We start from the raw sequence: 17,969 nt of genomic DNA on the forward strand, positions 1-17,969 counted from the left end.
GGCTCATCACAGTTGCTTTCTGCAGAGCTTTACTATTTTCTCTGAAGAGTGTGCTATTTATCATTTGGCTTGTAACAGCCCGTCAGTTCTTATCTTCCGTCCTTTGTGTGTAGAGATGGGACCTCCTCATCATCATCCTGGCCACAGATTGCCTCATCCTGGGATCAACGAACATCCCCCATGGGGTGGACCACAGCACCCAGACTTCGGGCCTCCCCCACATGGCTTCAATGGCCAGCCTCCTCACATGCGAAGGCAGGGGCCTCCTCACATGAATCACGATGATCCCAGCTTGGTCCCCAACGTCCCGTACTTTGATCTACCTGCTGGACTGATGGCTCCTCTTGTGAAGGTAAAGTGGCAGAACTCAGAAATGCAATGAAATTCTCATTGCTCTGGTCCATTTCTGGGCAGTCTTGCCAATCTCTATCTGCCCTGAGGTTTCTTTTTCTCTTTTATGTATGTCCATGTACCACTTTCTCTTCTAACAGCTGCTTCCTAATTTTGCTCCTCTGTACATCAATTTCATTAATGGCTATTTTGAATTCATCCTTTACTTTTCCCATTCTAGTTTACTGGGTGGACTTTACTCAGGTATCTTTCTAAAATACGAGAGACTTCTCAACCAGGAGCTGTTGCCAAAGCTGGATTGGTCTATAAAAGTATACTTGACTGTTCATCCATTCCTTCCAGTCGCATAACCAATTGTCATCTCTAAACTGCTTTTACTTCTGTGGAAAATTCACTGCCACAAACATTTGTTAAATGCATACATGTAAGGGGGTAGGGCCCTGTGCTTAGTGCCAGGCTAGGGGAGATAGAAAAATCAGTACAACTGTGTCAGTCATTGTTAGGGTAATTTAGTGTGGTGGGAAAATATACTGGTTGGAGTTGGGAGAACCTGTGTTTAAATTTTGGCTTTCTTTACCTGTGTGGCCCTGGGCAAGTCATTTGACTTCTCTGTGCCTCAGTTTCCTCCTCTTTAAGGAGAGAGTGCTGGACTAAATGCATTCTAAGGTATCTTCCAACTCCAAATCTTTGAATCTCTGACCTCTAGTCTTTTGCTCATCTTGTTCTTACACCTGGAATGTCCTTCCCCCTTTCAACTATTCAAGTCCTTCTCATGCTACCTTCCCCCCACCTCCCATCAACACCACATTCCTCCTTCCTTGTTTAGATAGCATTTTGTTTTTCACTCTGATGCATGTGATATATTATGTACTCTTCTACTCCTACTAGATTGTAAGCTCCACTAGGGCAGAAACTGTCTTCTCTAAACTTGGTATTTCTACCAACACTTAGTACAGTTCTCTGCACAACATATGCACTTAATAAATGTTTGTTGAATTTAATTTAATTTAGGATGACCTACTTTTTAGGAGGGTCACTGAAAAACTTTAGAGCAGCCACTAGAATGTTGAAAGGGCTTAGAAATCATGCCTTATGAGCAGTTGAAGGAACTGGGAATGGTTAACCTGGCAAAGAGGCAGTGGTGTGGGTGAGAGATGTCTGCAGGTGTTTGAAGGGGTGTCATATAGAAGAAGGATCAAACTCTTGCTAACCCAGAGGTCAATACCAGAAGCAATGGGTGAACAAAAAGGGCAAATTTGGTTGAGCTCACAGGACAAACTAAACAATTTGAGCAGGGTGAAAGTCATGTGGCTCTTTGGGGGATAGTGGGTTCCCTATTCTTTCAGGTGAAAGCTCAATGACCCTTTGTCAGAGATGCTGTAGAGAAGATTGCCTTTCTGGTACAGGCTGGACCATTTGACCTCAGTTTCTTTCAACCTGAGATTCTGTCATCCTGTGAATTGAATCCGATGCCATCCTTAATCTCTGGAGTTTTGTTGTAATGGGGCTACAACACATAGACATAAATTAATTATGGCAAAAAATAGACTAGGATAATAACACATTATATAGTATTTTAAGGAGATTGCAAAGCACTGTGCTTACAACCACCCTGTGAGATGGGTATTCCAAGAATTATGTCCACATTTTACAGGCGAGGATGCTAAGGTCCAGACAAGTGGAGTAACTTGGGTAAAATTCATGCAGCTGAGGTCAGAGTCCAGCCCAGGTTCTGATCCCAAGGTCACTATCCTTTCCTCTATACTCCACTGCCTCTCAAGACAAGTGCTGTCATCTCTGCCAGGTGTGAGAAAGGAGGGACTATGTCCAGCCAGATGATAAGATCAGGCTTTCTGGAGGAGGTGCCAAGAAATGACCTCGGGTTCTTCATCTCTAAAATGTGAGCTCTGTTAACATGCTTCCTTCTAGCTCCACGTCTGTGATTTTGGATGCACAGGAGTTCAGTAGCTTGAGATGGAGGGCCAACAGAGTGAATGGAGTGACACATAGGGACGGTGTGGCATGTGTGCAGGAGACAGGAAGCTGTCTAGTTTGGTTGCAGCTGTAGAATACACGTCAGGGAAGAGTGTGAGGTAAGGCTGGAGAGGGAGTGTGGCGTCTGCTTGGGAAGGTTCTTCAACTTTGCTTAGCAGGTAGGCAATGGGAAACCATTGAAAAGTGATGAGCAGAGAAGGTGATTGATCTAGTATAAAAGGATGATTCATGTGGTACCTTAGGAAGACTCATCAGACCAGTGAGGATACTCTTGTAATAGTGCAGGTGAGTGGTAACGAAGGCCTGAAATATGGGGGAGACAGGAATCTAATAATAAATAGATAAAACCAGAAGAGAAGAGGATAAGAGAGTGCCTTTGTTTCTTTTCAGTTACTTATCCTTCACCACTCCCCTATTTTATTTTCAGCTTTAATATAGTCAGAAGGACCAGCCAGATAAAGACTCTAAAAGCCATTTTAATTGACAAAGTATGAGGGAATACCTTAAGTTTCAACTCTTCTATATTGTGTTGAAGACCTCTGCACAGAACTGTAGTTAAGGGACTGAGGGCTGTTGATTGCTGCTGCTCTCCACCAGGCCAGACTTGGCATCCACTCTTCAGTGCCCTGCGTAGCACTCCTGCCTGTCTAGCAGGATATACCTTCATGCCCACACCAGTGTTTTTCTATAGATACACTGCCCAGACCAACCCTAGCAAGTCTTCAGTGTGAGAAATTCCAGGTATTGCTGAGCTGTAAGATGAAAGGTGTTTAGTTGTGGGAGAAAGGTGATGTGTTTTCAGTGGATGAAAAAGCTGTATATATGGAGCATTGCTATCCTTTTGTATTCAAAGATGATGTTTACTAACAGTGATTCTGGTATCAAAAAAAACACACAGCTAGCAGAGCATACAGTAGGTACTCAATAAAAAATACTTGTTGGAAAAATCTGACTCTTCCTTCTCCTTTACCCTATATATAAATTAGTTGCCAAGTCCTGTTGATTCTCTCTGTAATAATTGTTCCTCTACCTTTTCCTTTCTACTGTTAGCAAATTAATTTAGGTCTCCTTACCACCTGGACTAATGTATGTTGCTGTCTTTAATTGGTTTTCCAGTTTCATCTCTCTCCAGTCCAGCCTTCGTAGGCTACTAGAGTGATCTTCCTACCACACGGGCTGGTCTCGTCACATCTCTCCCTTGCCAGAAACTGTCGGTTGTTTCCCATTGTCTTTAAGATAAAATGACAACTTCCTAGTCTGGCATTCAAGGCCTTTAACTGTCTTTTCAGCTTTATCTCCTGCTGTTCCCCTTCACAAACTACATTCCAGCATCTCCTGCCTCTGTACACATGTGCATGTTAGACGCCCTCCCCAGTTCCACCTAGAGAAATGCTCTCCTGTCTTCAGTACCCATCTTGGCTTACCACCATGTCCAAGAATCCTTCCTTCAAAAAGTAGAGGAACCAACAAAGAGAAATGCTGTGGGGTTTTATCTGATTCTAAATAACAAACAGAAACTGGTACTTGGGTAACAATATGGTAATATTATGATTTGGATTTGGAGGAGAGCGTATTTCAAAGGATTCAGAAAAAGGATAGTTAGGATCCTCTGGATCAAAATTACCCAAGGGAAGTTAATCTAGGAGATATGGGAAACCAAGAACAAAGTCTGAAGACACCAAGAGAAACAGTTCTGATGTGGAGGATAAAGGAATCATCTAAAGACACTAACGGGATCCCGCCTGGGGATTTTGCCAACCAGCTTAGTGAGGTTTTTAAAAAATGTGCAGAAGATGAAAGCAATGATAGATAACAAGGTAACTTCAGAAATGATTAACAGTCTCAAGGTTGTCAGGAAGCTCAAAGGTAATTGAGGATGGCAAGGACAGACATGGGTAACAAATAAGGCTTTTAAACAATTTCTTTGGATTGGGGGACAGAACTTTTGCTCAGGGTAATGAAAACAAAGCATTGCTTGTTTTCTCCGCTAAGGAGATAATCTTTGGTTGGGAAATAACAATAAACATAGCCAGGAAGGAGTTAATATCCAAACCATGTAAGAGAGAACCTAGTCTCTCAGGATGAGATGAACTACATCTTATGAGCCAGTGTCCCAGATCTTGGAAATAGTGAGAGGAGAACTGGGGATACATGCAGGACTGAGGAAGGGCAGATGGCCCTGTTTTTTTGAATGGAACAGAAAGAAATCATCTGGCTATAGGCCAGTGCATCTGACTTAGATTCTTGGCAAAATTCTGGAACGTGTTTTTAAAGGAATAGTTAGTGGATAACTACAAAAGGGAGTAGTGATCACACAGAGCCATCTAGAACAGGAGGCAAAACTCATTTTCTTTTTTGATAGAGATACTCTACTGGCATACACCAAGGGAATCATGCAGAAAATTCCTAACTAGATCTCAGTAAAGCATTTGACAAAGTGTCATGCTGTTCTTGTTGAAAAGATGGAAAAACAATGGCTAGTTACAATGATGTGATAATCAGCTTGGAAGATCTCCAGGAGATTTGCCCAAGAATCTTTGCTGTGCCTCATGCTGTTTAACATTTTTTCAGTGACTGGATAAAAGCACAGATAGCATGCTTATCAGATTTGCAAAGCTGAGAGGAAGTGGCTAGTACACTGGATAACAGGATCCAAAAGTTACTGACAGGCTAAAGCTGAAGTTCTAAAAAATGAAATTCAGTAACATCTTATTCTTAGATTCTAAAAAATCATTTTCATAATTATAAAGTCAAAAGAGGTATTGCTGTGCATCTGATGGTCTAGAATAATCTCATGGTTTTCATGAATTCAGTTCAGAAGGAGTGAACACACCTGGTAGAGCAACAGCAATAGCTGAATTCTGCTCTGGTCAGACCCCACTCTAAAGGCTTGGGGACCACATTTTATTTAAAAAGGATATGTGAAAGCTGCACGTTGTTCCTGGAAGGACAACCAACATGATGAAGGCCCTCAGATTCATGCCATATGAGGATCACATGCAACTTGGTCTGGAGGGGAGGGGAGGGTCATTGTTTAGTTTAGAGAAGCCTTGGGGGACAAGTGGGGACCAGGATAGATATCAACTGATTTGAAGAACTTTCATAGGGAGGATTAAATATGTTCTGCTTAGCCCCAGAGGGTGGAACCAAGACTAACAAATGGAAGTAGGAAAGAAGTTAAATTTAGGCTCTATGTAAGGGGAAAACTTTCTAACAACTGGAGTCATAGTAAAATGGAGTAGGCTGCCTGGGGAGGTAGCAGGTTCCTCCTCAGTGGTGGATTCCAGGCAAAGGCTTGATGACTTCTTGTGAGGTCTAATTGGCACTTCTTGTTCAGGTGGAGGTTGGCCTAGAGGACCTCTGATCTTCCAGCAGACACTGTGATCTTGATTTCCTCTTTCCCCGCTCGCCCCCTTTGCAGCCTGGAATTACCCTTTCTCCTTGTCTCTTTGTGTTACTACTTTGTCCTCTCATACATACTTATCTACCATGTCCTAACTTAACATGTTATTTGTATGCATGTCTTAGTCTCTTATTAGGCTGTAAGCCCCACGAGGGCAGGACTATCTTGTTTCACCTCTGCATCCTTAGAGTGTAGTAAAATGCCCTGGACAAGGGAATGCTTAATAAATGTTTGTTTGAATTGACTTGGTAAGTGAATTGTGTGGTGTATCAAATGTATGTTTTTATTTCCTGCAGCTAGAAGATCATGAGTATAAGCCTTTGGATCCAAAAGACATACGTCTTCCACCCCCCATGCCTCCCAGCGAGAGGCTCTTGGCAGCAGTGGAGGCATTTTATAGTCCTCCATCCCATGATAGACCTAGAAACAGGTAAGGGTGGGTATGGTGCAGTCACTGTGGCCCAGACAAAATAGAGTATGGAGAGTCTAGTCTTAGCATTACCACCAACCATCCATCTGACCTTGGGGGAAGTCCCTTTATTTCCAAAACTTGGTTGGATCCTCTGGAAATCATATTAATAACAGCAACCCTTCCTGCCTCATAGAGTAGTTAAGGAATCAGGGGAGGGCTAGGTTCAATTCAGCCAGGTCTGAGCCCCAGGTATAAAAGCATTTAACCTTTCATGCTATATCCCAAACCTTTCAAACTAAGCTAAAACTCCAGTGGTTCTCTCTCTGGTCTTTTTATTCTTCTGTTCACTTAAAGGATTATTCATTATTTTTGATCTTTTTGCTTTATCTTACCTTGTATTTTCAATTACTGTCCACTATGCTTCAAAATCCAGTTTTCCATTGAAGCCTAGCTCATGTCCTACCTTCTACAGGAAACCTTCCCTGATTCAAGAGAAAAATTAATTCCTCCTTTCTGAATCTCTCTTGCTTTACCAAGCCATCCTGAGCACTTAACATATTCTGCTTGAGTCTGGTTTTATCCTTGTATCCAAAGAGTCCATACAATATTGTCACTTAATAGTTGGTTGAACTGGCTTTAATTTGTTGAATTAAAATGAGAGAAAACATGAATAATGCTTTAAATGGTAAAAATTTGAAGTTATTTGATACTAGTCACTTGCTAAAGAGTATTTGAAGCAGTGTCCAGTTTTTGTTTTTTAATAAAAAAATTATGGCATCTGAAGAGGAGATGCTTGGAATTAGTTGTTCAGGAAAACATACATGTCTTACAGTGAAGGCTGGGAACAGAATGGGCTGTATGAGTTCTTCAGAGCAAAAATGAGAGCCAGGAGGAGAAAAGGGCAGGAAAAAAGAAACAGGTGAGAACTTAAACCAAACTTTTTTTTATTTATTTCTGGTGTCTGGTACTCCTTGGGTCCATTGATACACTGAAAATAATAGGACCAAGGTGAATACCATTTTTCTCTTGTAGTGGGCTTCCTGCAATAGAATGTATGCCTTGTTTTTCTTAATGTATCTTTAACAAGAATAGATCATGATGAATCATGGCTACTTATTCTGTTAATATTTAGAGGGAAAATCAATATTTGCAGATTCTGCAAATTCCTAAAATCAGAAAATGGCATTGCTTCTAGATGCTGAAGCTACAGCCTTCATGTTGTCTTTGGGAACTTGTTTTACTACAGAATTTAAAATTAATACATTAGGAAGAAAAAAGCAATTTGGGTTTAGAAATAGGGTGTTTATAGTAGCATCATATCATTAGGACCTCAGATTTGTTTATTCAAGTTTATCAACCAGACTAGATGAAAATATCTCTTGCTTTTTTTTCCCCTTCAGAGGTGAGCTGTCACTAGATTTTTAGCAAAAATGTTTAATTTAGGGCAAATTTAAATTTTTTTTGTGGGTATGGCTATACAGATACATTAGAGCTGTCAGAATATTTTGCTCACTAAAAATTCTCTTTGCAGTGGACCTTCTAGATCCCGTAGCAGGTCTAAAAGTAGGGGTCGTTCTTCTTCACGATCCAATTCAAGATCTTCCAAATCATCTGGTTCATACTCAAGGTCACGGTCTCGATCCTGTTCTCGATCCTATTCACGCTCCCGGTCTAGGTAGGTCACAATTGGGCCTTTCTTCCTGAAGCAGAGCCCCTTCATGATTTTCAAGGCTGGATGCTCATGTTCAATTTTTCTAGAGGAGAATATAACTAAATTTGGACACTCTTGTGATACAGGAGCAGAAGCCGGTCCCGTTCTTCACGAAGCAGATCACGGTCAAGGTCCAGATCCAGGTCAAAATCTTACTCCCCAGGAAGGAGGCGCCGATCCCGATCTCGGAGTCCTACTCCTCCGTAAGATTTCTCTTCCTTTTTGAATTTTGCTGGCAGACTGTTTCTATGTAGATTCATAATCTTCTGGTGCTTTTCTGTGAATATTTTAAAAGTCCTAATTAGAAGGCTCATATGATCAGCATGGCATAGTTCCATGCATAAGATGAAGATCATTAATCCAAATTATAGGCCACCTCCTGCCTTTCCATTTCACTAAAGTATACTTGTTTTCCTAGTTTTTACTGTTGTAGATTTAAAAAATTGTGCTGTTTTCTAATCCACTGAAGACACTCTCATAGTACAATTTAAAACCTGTCTTAATTTTAGTTCCTCAGCTGGTTTGGGCTCCAATTCAGCACCATCTATACCTGATTCAAGACTTGGAGAAGAAAATAAAGGACACCAGATGTTGGTGAAAATGGGTAAGGTTTTTCTAATGAACAATTACTTAATATCTTAAGAAAAAGCCCGTGCTTCCAAGCCTATTTTTTCACCTGGAAAATGTAGGTGATAGTACTCTTAGCAAGCTCTTGTGAGGAAAGGACATTGTATGCGTGTTTTTAAGTTGTACTTTAAGGTTTCTGGCCACTTTCTCACAACAAACCTGTGAGGACAGGGAGTACAAGTTGTGTTACCATTTTACAGATGAGGAAACAGGATGAAAGAAGTAGCAGATGGTGAGGGAAGTCAGTCATTAGAAGAGCCAAGGTCTAATGTTCTTTTCCATTATACCACACTTACTCTTAAACTATAAAATGCTATGTTAACATGAACTATTATTATACACAGCTCTTTGTGTCTAAAGTTGGCAGCATTTCTCAGGAATTTTTGAAAATGTCAGATCCTTAAAAAATAGACTTTTCATATAATCATTTCTGGAAAGTTATAAATTTAATACTGATTCTTAGCTTTCTACTAGACAGCTGGTTTGTACCTTCCAAAGACTCCTCAATATTCTTGTTAGAAGGTATGATTAAATGCTTTATTTCACAACTTAAGATTCATTTGTAGATTGATAAATGTCCATCTCATCTTTTTCCTCAAGGATGGAGTGGATCAGGTGGCCTGGGAGTGAAGGAACAAGGCATTCAGGACCCGATTAAAGGGGGGGATATCAGAGATAAATGGGATCAGTACAAGGGAGTGGGAGTTGCTTTGGATGATCCATATGAAAACTACCGCAGAAACAAAAGTTATTCATTCATTGCACGTATGAAAGCCAGGGATGAATGTAAGTAAATTGGCTGAGTTTCTCTATTAAGAGAGCAGGGCTCTCATGTTGCCTAGGCTACATGGTTAGAATTTAACATGGAAGAGTCAAGACTTAAAACTTTTTTTTTGTTGGAAACTTTGTCTTTTTTTGAATTTTGTTAATCTTTTTTGGAAAAGTTTTGCTATAAGTAAAATCACTTCTTTTGTTGTCTACCCACTGTGTAGCCTTTCTGTCCTTTGTTAGAAATCTTAATCCTAAATTGATATTTGGTATGGAAGTCAGGATCATAGTAACAACTCAGTTACCAAGGTGTACTTCTCTGAGGGAGTGACAGGAAACGAGACGGGAAGACCGTGGCATGCAATAATGACAAGGCCCAGCACCTGAATATAATGGAAACCGCATATATATGCTTCATCTGTGATTTGAACTCTTAATACTTAAAAAAAAAAAGACAAGAAAAAGGATATGGAAACCCTTACAACTACCTTCACCATTTATCCATGAACTTTTGTCCTTTCCAACTGAGGTGTGAAATCCAGGATCCTCCATCCCCTGAATAGGAATCCTTGAAATCTGAAGAAATAGATGTCTTGCACCTTTGTTAAATCAAATTTGAGCATCTTACATAAACCAAGACTAGTGTCTTCAGGAAAGGATATTAAGTGATTGCCATTAGCCATCAAGGAAGTAGATCAAAAGCCATTCTGTGCTTTAATGTACCTTAAAATTATTGTTTGTGTAGTAATAAAAACTAAGGCTAGACTTTACTACACAATATTCAAAGTAAAAATAAAATAGCCTTTTGTTTTAAAGATGACCTGCATCCTTTTTTTTTTTTAAGTTCCATTTGGTTTAGTTTCAGTCAAATGTATATTTATCTAAGACTGTCCCTTATAGAGATCATTCAAAGCCTAATTCCTCTAGAATATGCTGACACTTAGGATTAAGTTTATACTTTTCCCAAATGTTAACCATTTGAAATGGGTAGATGCTATCAGGAGGGAGCAAATTGATATGAGGACATAGGGCTAAAGCATCTTCCTGTTCTGGGAATGCTGACCTTTGAAAAAGCTATATATACTTAATGTTTTTATTTATAGGAGGACCTGAACACCAGCACCTCTGTGCTCACAGCCCACTCAGACTCTTGGGCATCTTAGCCAGTTAAAGATTCTACAGCTCTCTGAATTCATCATTTTTATATTGAAACCAAAATAGCAAGGGGAGGTGGAAAAGGAATAAAAAGTAGAAATTATCATTGTGAGGCATTACTGGAAACCTCAAGAGAAGCAATTTTCTTTTCATGGACATTACCTAAACACACTAAAAAGTGTGTGATGACAATGTGCAGAGCTGAGTGTTGTGAGCAGCTTGGTGCAGTGCCATCTGTTTGTACAGTTAACAACTTCAGAACTTTTGTTTTAAAAGATACAGAAATCTCTCCCAAACTCTTCAACCCAACGTGATGAAATATTTGATTCTGTTCTAGATTTCCCATAGCTGTGAAACTATTCAACTGTGTCTGATTCAGAATAAAATGTCAATGTGTGATGTTACAAATTTCTTGTGGATTTTACTGTTTTGCCTTCAAATAAAGACTTTTTATAAAGAGATATGTTTAGTGTCTTAGTTTAGAAAAAGGGAGTTTTGCTTGCTGTTCTAAGAAGTTTAGGAGTTAATAGTGTTATAAGCACAGCTCACTACCCCTGGTTTGAATGACTAAATTATCTAGTCAAGACTGTAGTAAGGAAGAGGACAAATGCCACAGTGCTTTAAATAGCCATGCTTTCGTCAATGTGGACACTCCTTTTCACCACTGCTTCTGATGCATAGGCTCTTGCTGAGCTGAACTGGCCAGCTTTCCAGTCAGGGGCCTCATCTCCTAAGGCAAAAGGCCTTGTCACAGGAGTGGGACCAGTAGAGCTTCTGCTTTGCCAGGCAAGCTTTTAAGAACCCAGGGATATATCTCCATGCCAGTCAATCAACAAGCAATTATTAAGGACCTACTGTGTTAACAGATGTTGGGGATCGAAGGACAAAAATGAAGCAGTACCTATCATCATGGAGCACACATTCAACAAGGCGATGAAATAGAAACTGAAGCTTTAGTGACAGCTGGAAATTTACAAATACTCTCAGCATCCAGATGATAGGAAAGAGTCTGTCTCATTGTGGCAATAGTGTTCTCTCTGGGAGGCCTTTAACAAAGGACAAGAAAACTGCAAATTCAAATGATGGTCTATCTTCTGATCTTTCCAGACCAGGAGCATTAATCTATTTTAGAGGGTTTATGTGTGACTTAAAATCAAATAAACCCCATAATAATGATTCATTAATTTCAAAGACACCACAGGCCAAGCCGATCTTACCCAAATAAAGCAACAGACTGGAAACACGGGGTTTAATGCTGTCTCCTAACACAAATATTAATTTTCAAGGGGGGGGGGTGCTCCCATTTAGCATGATTATATTCCTAACCTGCTGTCATATTTTATTCAGCAAATGTTTATTAAGTACCAATTATGTACAAGATGTTAGCCATATGAAGATTTAATTATAAGCACCAGTATTAACAATGCTATAAGAGTTCTGCTAGGTGCTGGATGAATTAATGTTGAAGCAAATTTAATCCAAGGACAGAATATTTCCAAAGTGGGGGGGAGAGAGGATTGTGGAATTCTCTAAATGGACCCTGAATAAAGGATGTGGAACATGGAGATGCTGTGCAGTATATTCCAGGCACCAGGGACCCAGCCGTAAGAAAGGGCAAGATAAGCATCCCAGTCATTGATCCAGTTTGGCCAGGTGATGGTGACTATGACATAAGGCTTTGAGAGAATGGTGGAGGCAAGCTGAAAGCCCTTGAATGCAGACCAAAGAAAGAGTTTCTTTGGTAGACCAGGGATTTGGTGATGATATGGGGGCAGCAGGGTCACAAGATCATAGTTGTGGGTTGGAAATTTGGTTTTGCGGCATGTGAAGGACAGACTGGATGAAACAGCAATAAGGAGATTCTGGGAGGCCGTTTGGTTGCTACAGGAATTACTGCAACATTTGGATGGAAAAATAGGAAAGATGTTTTAGAGATAGAACCCAAAGGCTTTAGCAGTTAACCAGATGTGAGGCTTAAGAAAGGAAAACAGTCAAAGATGATTCAGCTTTGGACACTGGAAAGATTATGCCAATAACACAGATTGGGAAGTTGGAGGAGGAGGAGGAAGTTTTGGAGAAAACGGAAAGAATCGAGTTTGTTGATGATGGGACATCTTAGAGGTTATTTGGAATGTTTTTTGAAGGTGTGGGAATGGAACAACCTTTAGGTTACAGCTACAGTTAAGAAGGGTGAAGCCAAGAAGAGGGACTAAGGACAAAGAAGGAGAACCGATACACTCAAGGGGGAAGGGAAAGGCAGAGGTTAAACGTGCACACTAGAGAGAACACTGGATTTGTCATCATATTACCTGTGTGCTCTGGGGTAGAGGAAATAAGATCACCCCCTTCTCTCATCTCCATGCCTTTGACCATGGTCCCAAGTGCCTAGAATCCTCTCCCTCTTCACCTCTACCTCCTGAAATTTCAAACTCATGCCAGGACTCACCTCAAGCCCTACTCTCTATGAAATACCTTTCTTGATACCATCAGCTGTTAGAACTGTCCAAACCCTACCCACACACAGTTACAGTGCATTTATTTGATATGATCTGGGCATGAGCGCGCGCGCGCGCGCGCGCACACACACACACACACACACACACACACTAGCACTAATCCTAGAACCTGGTATATACCAGGTGCTTAGTAAATGCTTATTAAATAAAGAATCATCTGCAGGGGCTCTTCTGGCTCTAAATCCTATGAAAAGGCTGATTACAGAGTCAGAAAAGACCCTCCTAAAACAAACTAGGACAGGAGTAACTGGAAAAATTGAATGGACCTGGTGAGGTTTTTCCCCCCAGTACTGGATATGGATCTGTGATGATCCTGGTCTAGTCCTCTTAAACCACGTGGGAGAGATTATATAAAACGTAACTACATGCATAGGTCTAAGGTAAGCAGTGAGACTTAACAACAGTGCAGGACAGTGGAAGGAGTCCTGGATTTGGGATCAGAGGATGAGTTTGAATTTTGTGTCTGGTACCAGTGTAGCCTTGAAGTCACTTAACCTTGTGTGCTAGAGCAGAGCTTTGTAACCTATGGGTCTCCACCCTATATGGGGTCACATAACTGAATGGGGAAGATTGTAAAAAATCTGGCAATAGTCAAAGGTTATGTATGCCTATCTTATATACCTATATACCTGGGGTCATGTAAAAATTTCTTAGACAAAAAAGGTGTTGGGAGTGGGAAAATTTTAAGAAGCCCCTAGAGCTTAGAGTGCTTTAGGAACGTGGGCAGCTTCCTTTCTAGTTCTCATTCCTAGGATGCCTTGCGACATGATCACAATAGCAAAGTAGGCTTGATGAGTTTCATAATTTAGTCTTCAAGATCCAAACCTTACCTATACTGGAAGCAAATCTCTGTTCAGTGATCCGACATTTCCTTTACAACTTCCTCCAAAGCTTTCTCAATTGTCAGTGGTGGTGACTTGTGTTTCTTAATATACTGCAAGATAACCAGAAATCTGTTAGTTTTCTCGCCTAGACATCTTTAGTAACAGTCTATTTGAAATGTTAGTTGTCTGACCTTAAATTTGTTTACCTCAAATGGTAAACAGTAAAAAGTTCTTTCTACATCAACACTGGAAGCACGGGGGCAGCTAGGTGGTGCAGTGGATAAAGCACCAGCCCTGGATTCAGAAGGACCTGAGTTCAAATCTGGCCTCCGACACTTGACACTTAACATTTACTAGCTGTGTGACCCTGGGAAAGTTATTTAACCCTTATTGCCCTGCCAAAAAAAAAAAAGGATCCCATGAAACATTGGAAGCACAGCTGACCCAAAATAAAAAAAGAAATGCTAGAGATTATCTCTATGCTTTCTCAGATAAGCAGTGATAGAGATACCTTGGGAAAATAACAGTTAACTGGTAATAGCTCTTTAGGAAATGGCAGATCATCACTATCAGCATCACAACTAACAGGTAGCACTTTATTTAAGGTTTGCAAATTGCTTTACTATTTATTATCTCATTGATCAACCCTGGGAGGTTGATATTATCCCCATTTTACAGATGAAATTAAGAGTGATTAAGTGACTTGCCCAGGGTCACACAAGTAGTAAGTATCTGAGGCAAGATTTGAACTCAGGTCTTCCTGACTCCAAGTCCATTGCTCTATCCACTGCCTAGATGACTACTGGGGTCCCTTCCAATTCTCAAATTCTGTGATTCTGGGAATTTGGGAAACGACACTTGTGGGGTAAAAGGGGATGGTGGAGATAAGTATTTATTAAATGCCTATTATGTGCCAGTCACTGTATTAAATGCCTTAAAAATATTAGCTCATTTGATCATGATTTAGTAGTGATACTAGTGATGGAGGGGACCAGGAGGGATCAGTTATTCACACATGAAGCTCATTGTCAAAATCAGAACTACTAATAACTTGATTTGCCTTACATAAGTAAATCCTTCAAAATGTGGAAGAACCAACAAGGGAAAATTATATTTTGGATTCTATTCTCACTAAAAGGGAGGAACTGGTTGCAAGAGTAGAAATGATGGAACCCTAGAAGGTTCCCATCTTCTTCCTACAGTTTGTGATAAAGGAGAAGAGAAAATCTAGGTATAGTCTACCAAGGACCCTAGATTTGGGCAAAACAGATTTCAAAGGTTTCAGAAGAATAATAGAGAGGATCCCATTGACTAATGAGATTGACTAAGGAAAAGTCAGCCCAGAAGGGATGGGAGAAACTCAAAAATCAATTTTAAAGTCACAAAGGAAAGCTATCCATGAAGAGGAAAAATATGATTTTTCAGAAGAGAATAATGTGGATGCACAGGGTACTCTCCAACCAGCTCAGAACTGTAAAACAAATATACAGGAAGCGAGATAATAATAAATACAAGAGCATGCCACAAGACTGTAAAGATACCATCAAGAATGCTAATGCCAACAAAGGAAGGGAAGGACAACAAAATGATGTTTTAGCTATATTGGGGGAGAAAGACTCAGAGAAGGCCCAAGACCTTTGCTCAGGGTGGATGGAATGATGACTGACAACTGCAATTCTATTCTTGCTTCTATTTTTTCAAACAAGGACAATGACCTTTTGCAACCTGAAACAACTGAACAAAAATCACTAAGAGGGTACTGATACCCAACAAGGCATCAGGAGGGCCTTTGGTTACCCTTGATGAATTCATATCACTTGGGAGACAAACTACAATCTTGGGCAATGAACAAACTGGCAGTTGTGATGGCTGAGGGGCCAGTAGTAATATCTGAAAGATCACATACAATGAGAGAAGTCACATATGACTGGAGGACAGATGTGGTCCTGATTTTCAAGAGAAGAGACCAGAATCTGCAAACTATAGGCCAACAAGCTTGATTAATTCTGGGAAAATGCCAGAATGGATCATTAAGGAGGGGTGGGCAAACATCTAGAAAGGGAAGCAGTGAATAGAAAGAATCAGTATGTTTTTAAGAACAGGTCATGTCAAACCTCATTTTCTTTTTCCTTGGACAGTTACTAAATGAGTAGATGAGGAATATTATGTCAGTGGTTCTCAGACTTTTGGTCTCAGGACCCTTTCATATTCTTAAAAATTATCGAGGCCCCCAGAAAACTTTTATTTATGTAGGTTATATCTATTAACATATGCTGTATTAGAAATAAAAATATCTTTGTATTATTACAAAACTAGTGTCAGGGCAGCTAGGTGGCGCAGTGGATAGAGGACCGGCCTTGGAGTCAGGAGGACCTGAGTTCAAATCCGGCCTCAGACACTTAACACTTGCTAGCTGTGTGACCCTGGGCAAGTCACTTAACCCCAATTGCTTCACTTTAAAAAACAAAAAAACTAGTGTTGACTCAAGTACCCCCTGAAAGGGTCTTGGGGACAGACTCCTATGGAGTCCCTGGATCACACCTTGAGAACCACTGTTCTAGATTTTAGCTAAGCTTTTTATACTATGGTATTATTTTGATAAAAATTGGAGAAATATAGATTTATGCAATACTATAATTGGAGAGATTCAGAACTGGTGGGGTGGCTGGACTCAGAGAGTGGAGTTATTAATGATTCCATGCCATCGTGGCAGGAGGCCTCCAACAGAGTACCCCAAAGAGCCATGCTTGGCCCAAGGTTTAGTTAGCATGCTCAACACATTACAGATGACACAAAGGCAGAAGGAACTGTTAATACACTGAATGAAAAGTTTTTGTTATGTACAAGGCATTGCACTAAGACCTGGGAATACAAATATAAAGGCAGGATAGTTTGTACTCTTAAGGAGCTCACATTCTAAGGGGAGAAGGGAGTAGTAAATATTATTTTCATCTGCAAGTCAGATGGAAAGATCCCATGGTCCTTCGGGGGCAGTGGCAAAAGGGATGGTAACAGATTTTCTTTAATGTCATTTCTACTAACAATAAAGCCATATTTATTTCTGATCTTGAACCATTTGCCACTGCCAAGGACTTTGGTGTTGAGAAATTTGTTTTCCAGGTCTTCAGGAACTATGACTGTTGAGGAGGCAAGGTCTGCAGCACCTGCAGAAGCACCTGCCAGGTCACATCTCCACAAGGCTTGGCTCCCTGGATGATGGCTACCAGCAAGGAAGGGCCAGTGGTATGGGGGTTGTTACTATTCTCAGCACTTTGTGGCTTATCTCTTGATTGATGGCAGTCTATCAGAAGATAGTATTGGGGGTATCAGGGATGATGGGACCCTTCTCCACTAAGGTTGTTCTCCTTACTAATGGCTTTGGGGGCCAGGATGGCAGGGGGACCCTGCTATTCCCAGGACTTTGGGGATTAGTATATGAAGAGTTATCTCCAAGGTGTAAGGGGAGATGGTGGCAGTGGTTTGACTCACCTAATCTATGCTGCCTCCTTTGAATGACAGTCAGGATCCAAAAGGATCTTGACAGGCTACAGCATTTGGCTAACTCTAAGAAGATACAATTCAATGGATGTAAAGTGTCAAGTCTTATACTTGGATAGAAAGCATTAACTTCACAAGTATACACTGGGGAGGCATGGTTAGACAATAACTGCTCTGAGAAAGATCTGGGTGTTTTTTGTTTTTTTTGTTTTGTTTTGGTTTGGTTTTTTAGTGAGGCAATTGGGGTTAAGTGACTTGCCCAGGGTCACACAGCTAGTAAGTGTTAAGTGTCTGAGGCCGGATTTGAACTCAGGTACTCCTGACTCCAGAGCCGGTGCTCTATCCACTGCGCCACCTAGCTGCCCCAAGATCTGGGTGTTTTAATGGACTACAAGTTCCGTGTGAGGCAGTGGTGTGATGTCATAGCCACAGAAGTCGATGTGGTCTTGAGGGCTACATTTAAGGAAGAAGCCGGTGGTAGTCCTGTTATACTCTCCTCTCACTGGACCTCTTGGATTACTGTATTCAATTCTGGGGCGGACATGGTTTAAGAAAGACACTGATAAAGGGGTAAGAGTCTCTAGAGGAGGACAGTCAGGATTATGAAGGGCTTTGAATCTCTGTCATATGATTAAATAAGAAAACATTTATTAAATACTATGTGTCAAGGTCTGGGGAAACAAACACAAAAGCTGAGACAGCCCCTGCC

At 40.7% G+C, this 17,969-nt stretch overlaps 2 protein-coding genes across 6 annotated transcripts in view; one reads left to right on the forward strand and one right to left on the reverse strand.

The window, feature by feature from the left end:
• The window catches only part of LOC122740983 (calcium homeostasis endoplasmic reticulum protein), a 31,658-nt gene extending 20,775 nt beyond the window's left edge, over window positions 1-10,883 (forward strand). The window contains exons 11-18 of one of the 2 annotated variants that reach the window (XM_043983967.1): window positions 114-352; window positions 6,046-6,179; window positions 6,994-7,080; window positions 7,693-7,836; window positions 7,959-8,075; window positions 8,382-8,476; window positions 9,100-9,285; window positions 10,371-10,883. In XM_043983967.1, coding sequence (XP_043839902.1) covers window positions 114-352; window positions 6,046-6,179; window positions 6,994-7,080; window positions 7,693-7,836; window positions 7,959-8,075; window positions 8,382-8,476; window positions 9,100-9,285; window positions 10,371-10,372 — 1,004 coding nt within the window. In that variant the 3' untranslated portion in view covers window positions 10,373-10,883. Of the gene's footprint in view, window positions 1-113; window positions 353-6,045; window positions 6,180-6,993; window positions 7,081-7,692; window positions 7,837-7,958; window positions 8,076-8,381; window positions 8,477-9,099 lie in introns of both variants that reach the window. The other variant, XM_043983957.1, reaches the window with a different exon arrangement.
• Window positions 7,823-17,969, reverse strand: part of C1H19orf44 (chromosome 1 C19orf44 homolog) — a 32,037-nt gene continuing 21,890 nt past the window's right edge. For 3 of the 4 annotated variants that reach the window (XM_043983980.1, XM_043983988.1, XM_043983994.1), the window contains exons 8-9: window positions 13,769-13,872; window positions 7,823-8,149 (exon numbers count right to left, since the gene is read on the reverse strand). In XM_043983980.1, the coding sequence (XP_043839915.1) occupies window positions 13,792-13,872 (81 nt within the window). In that variant the 3' untranslated portion in view covers window positions 7,823-8,149; window positions 13,769-13,791. The remainder of the gene's footprint in view (window positions 8,150-13,768; window positions 13,873-17,969) is intronic. The other variant, XM_043984003.1, reaches the window with a different exon arrangement.

Source organism: Dromiciops gliroides, chromosome 1, assembly GCF_019393635.1.
Source record: "Dromiciops gliroides isolate mDroGli1 chromosome 1, mDroGli1.pri, whole genome shotgun sequence".
Classification (NCBI taxonomy): domain Eukaryota; kingdom Metazoa; phylum Chordata; class Mammalia; order Microbiotheria; family Microbiotheriidae; genus Dromiciops; species Dromiciops gliroides.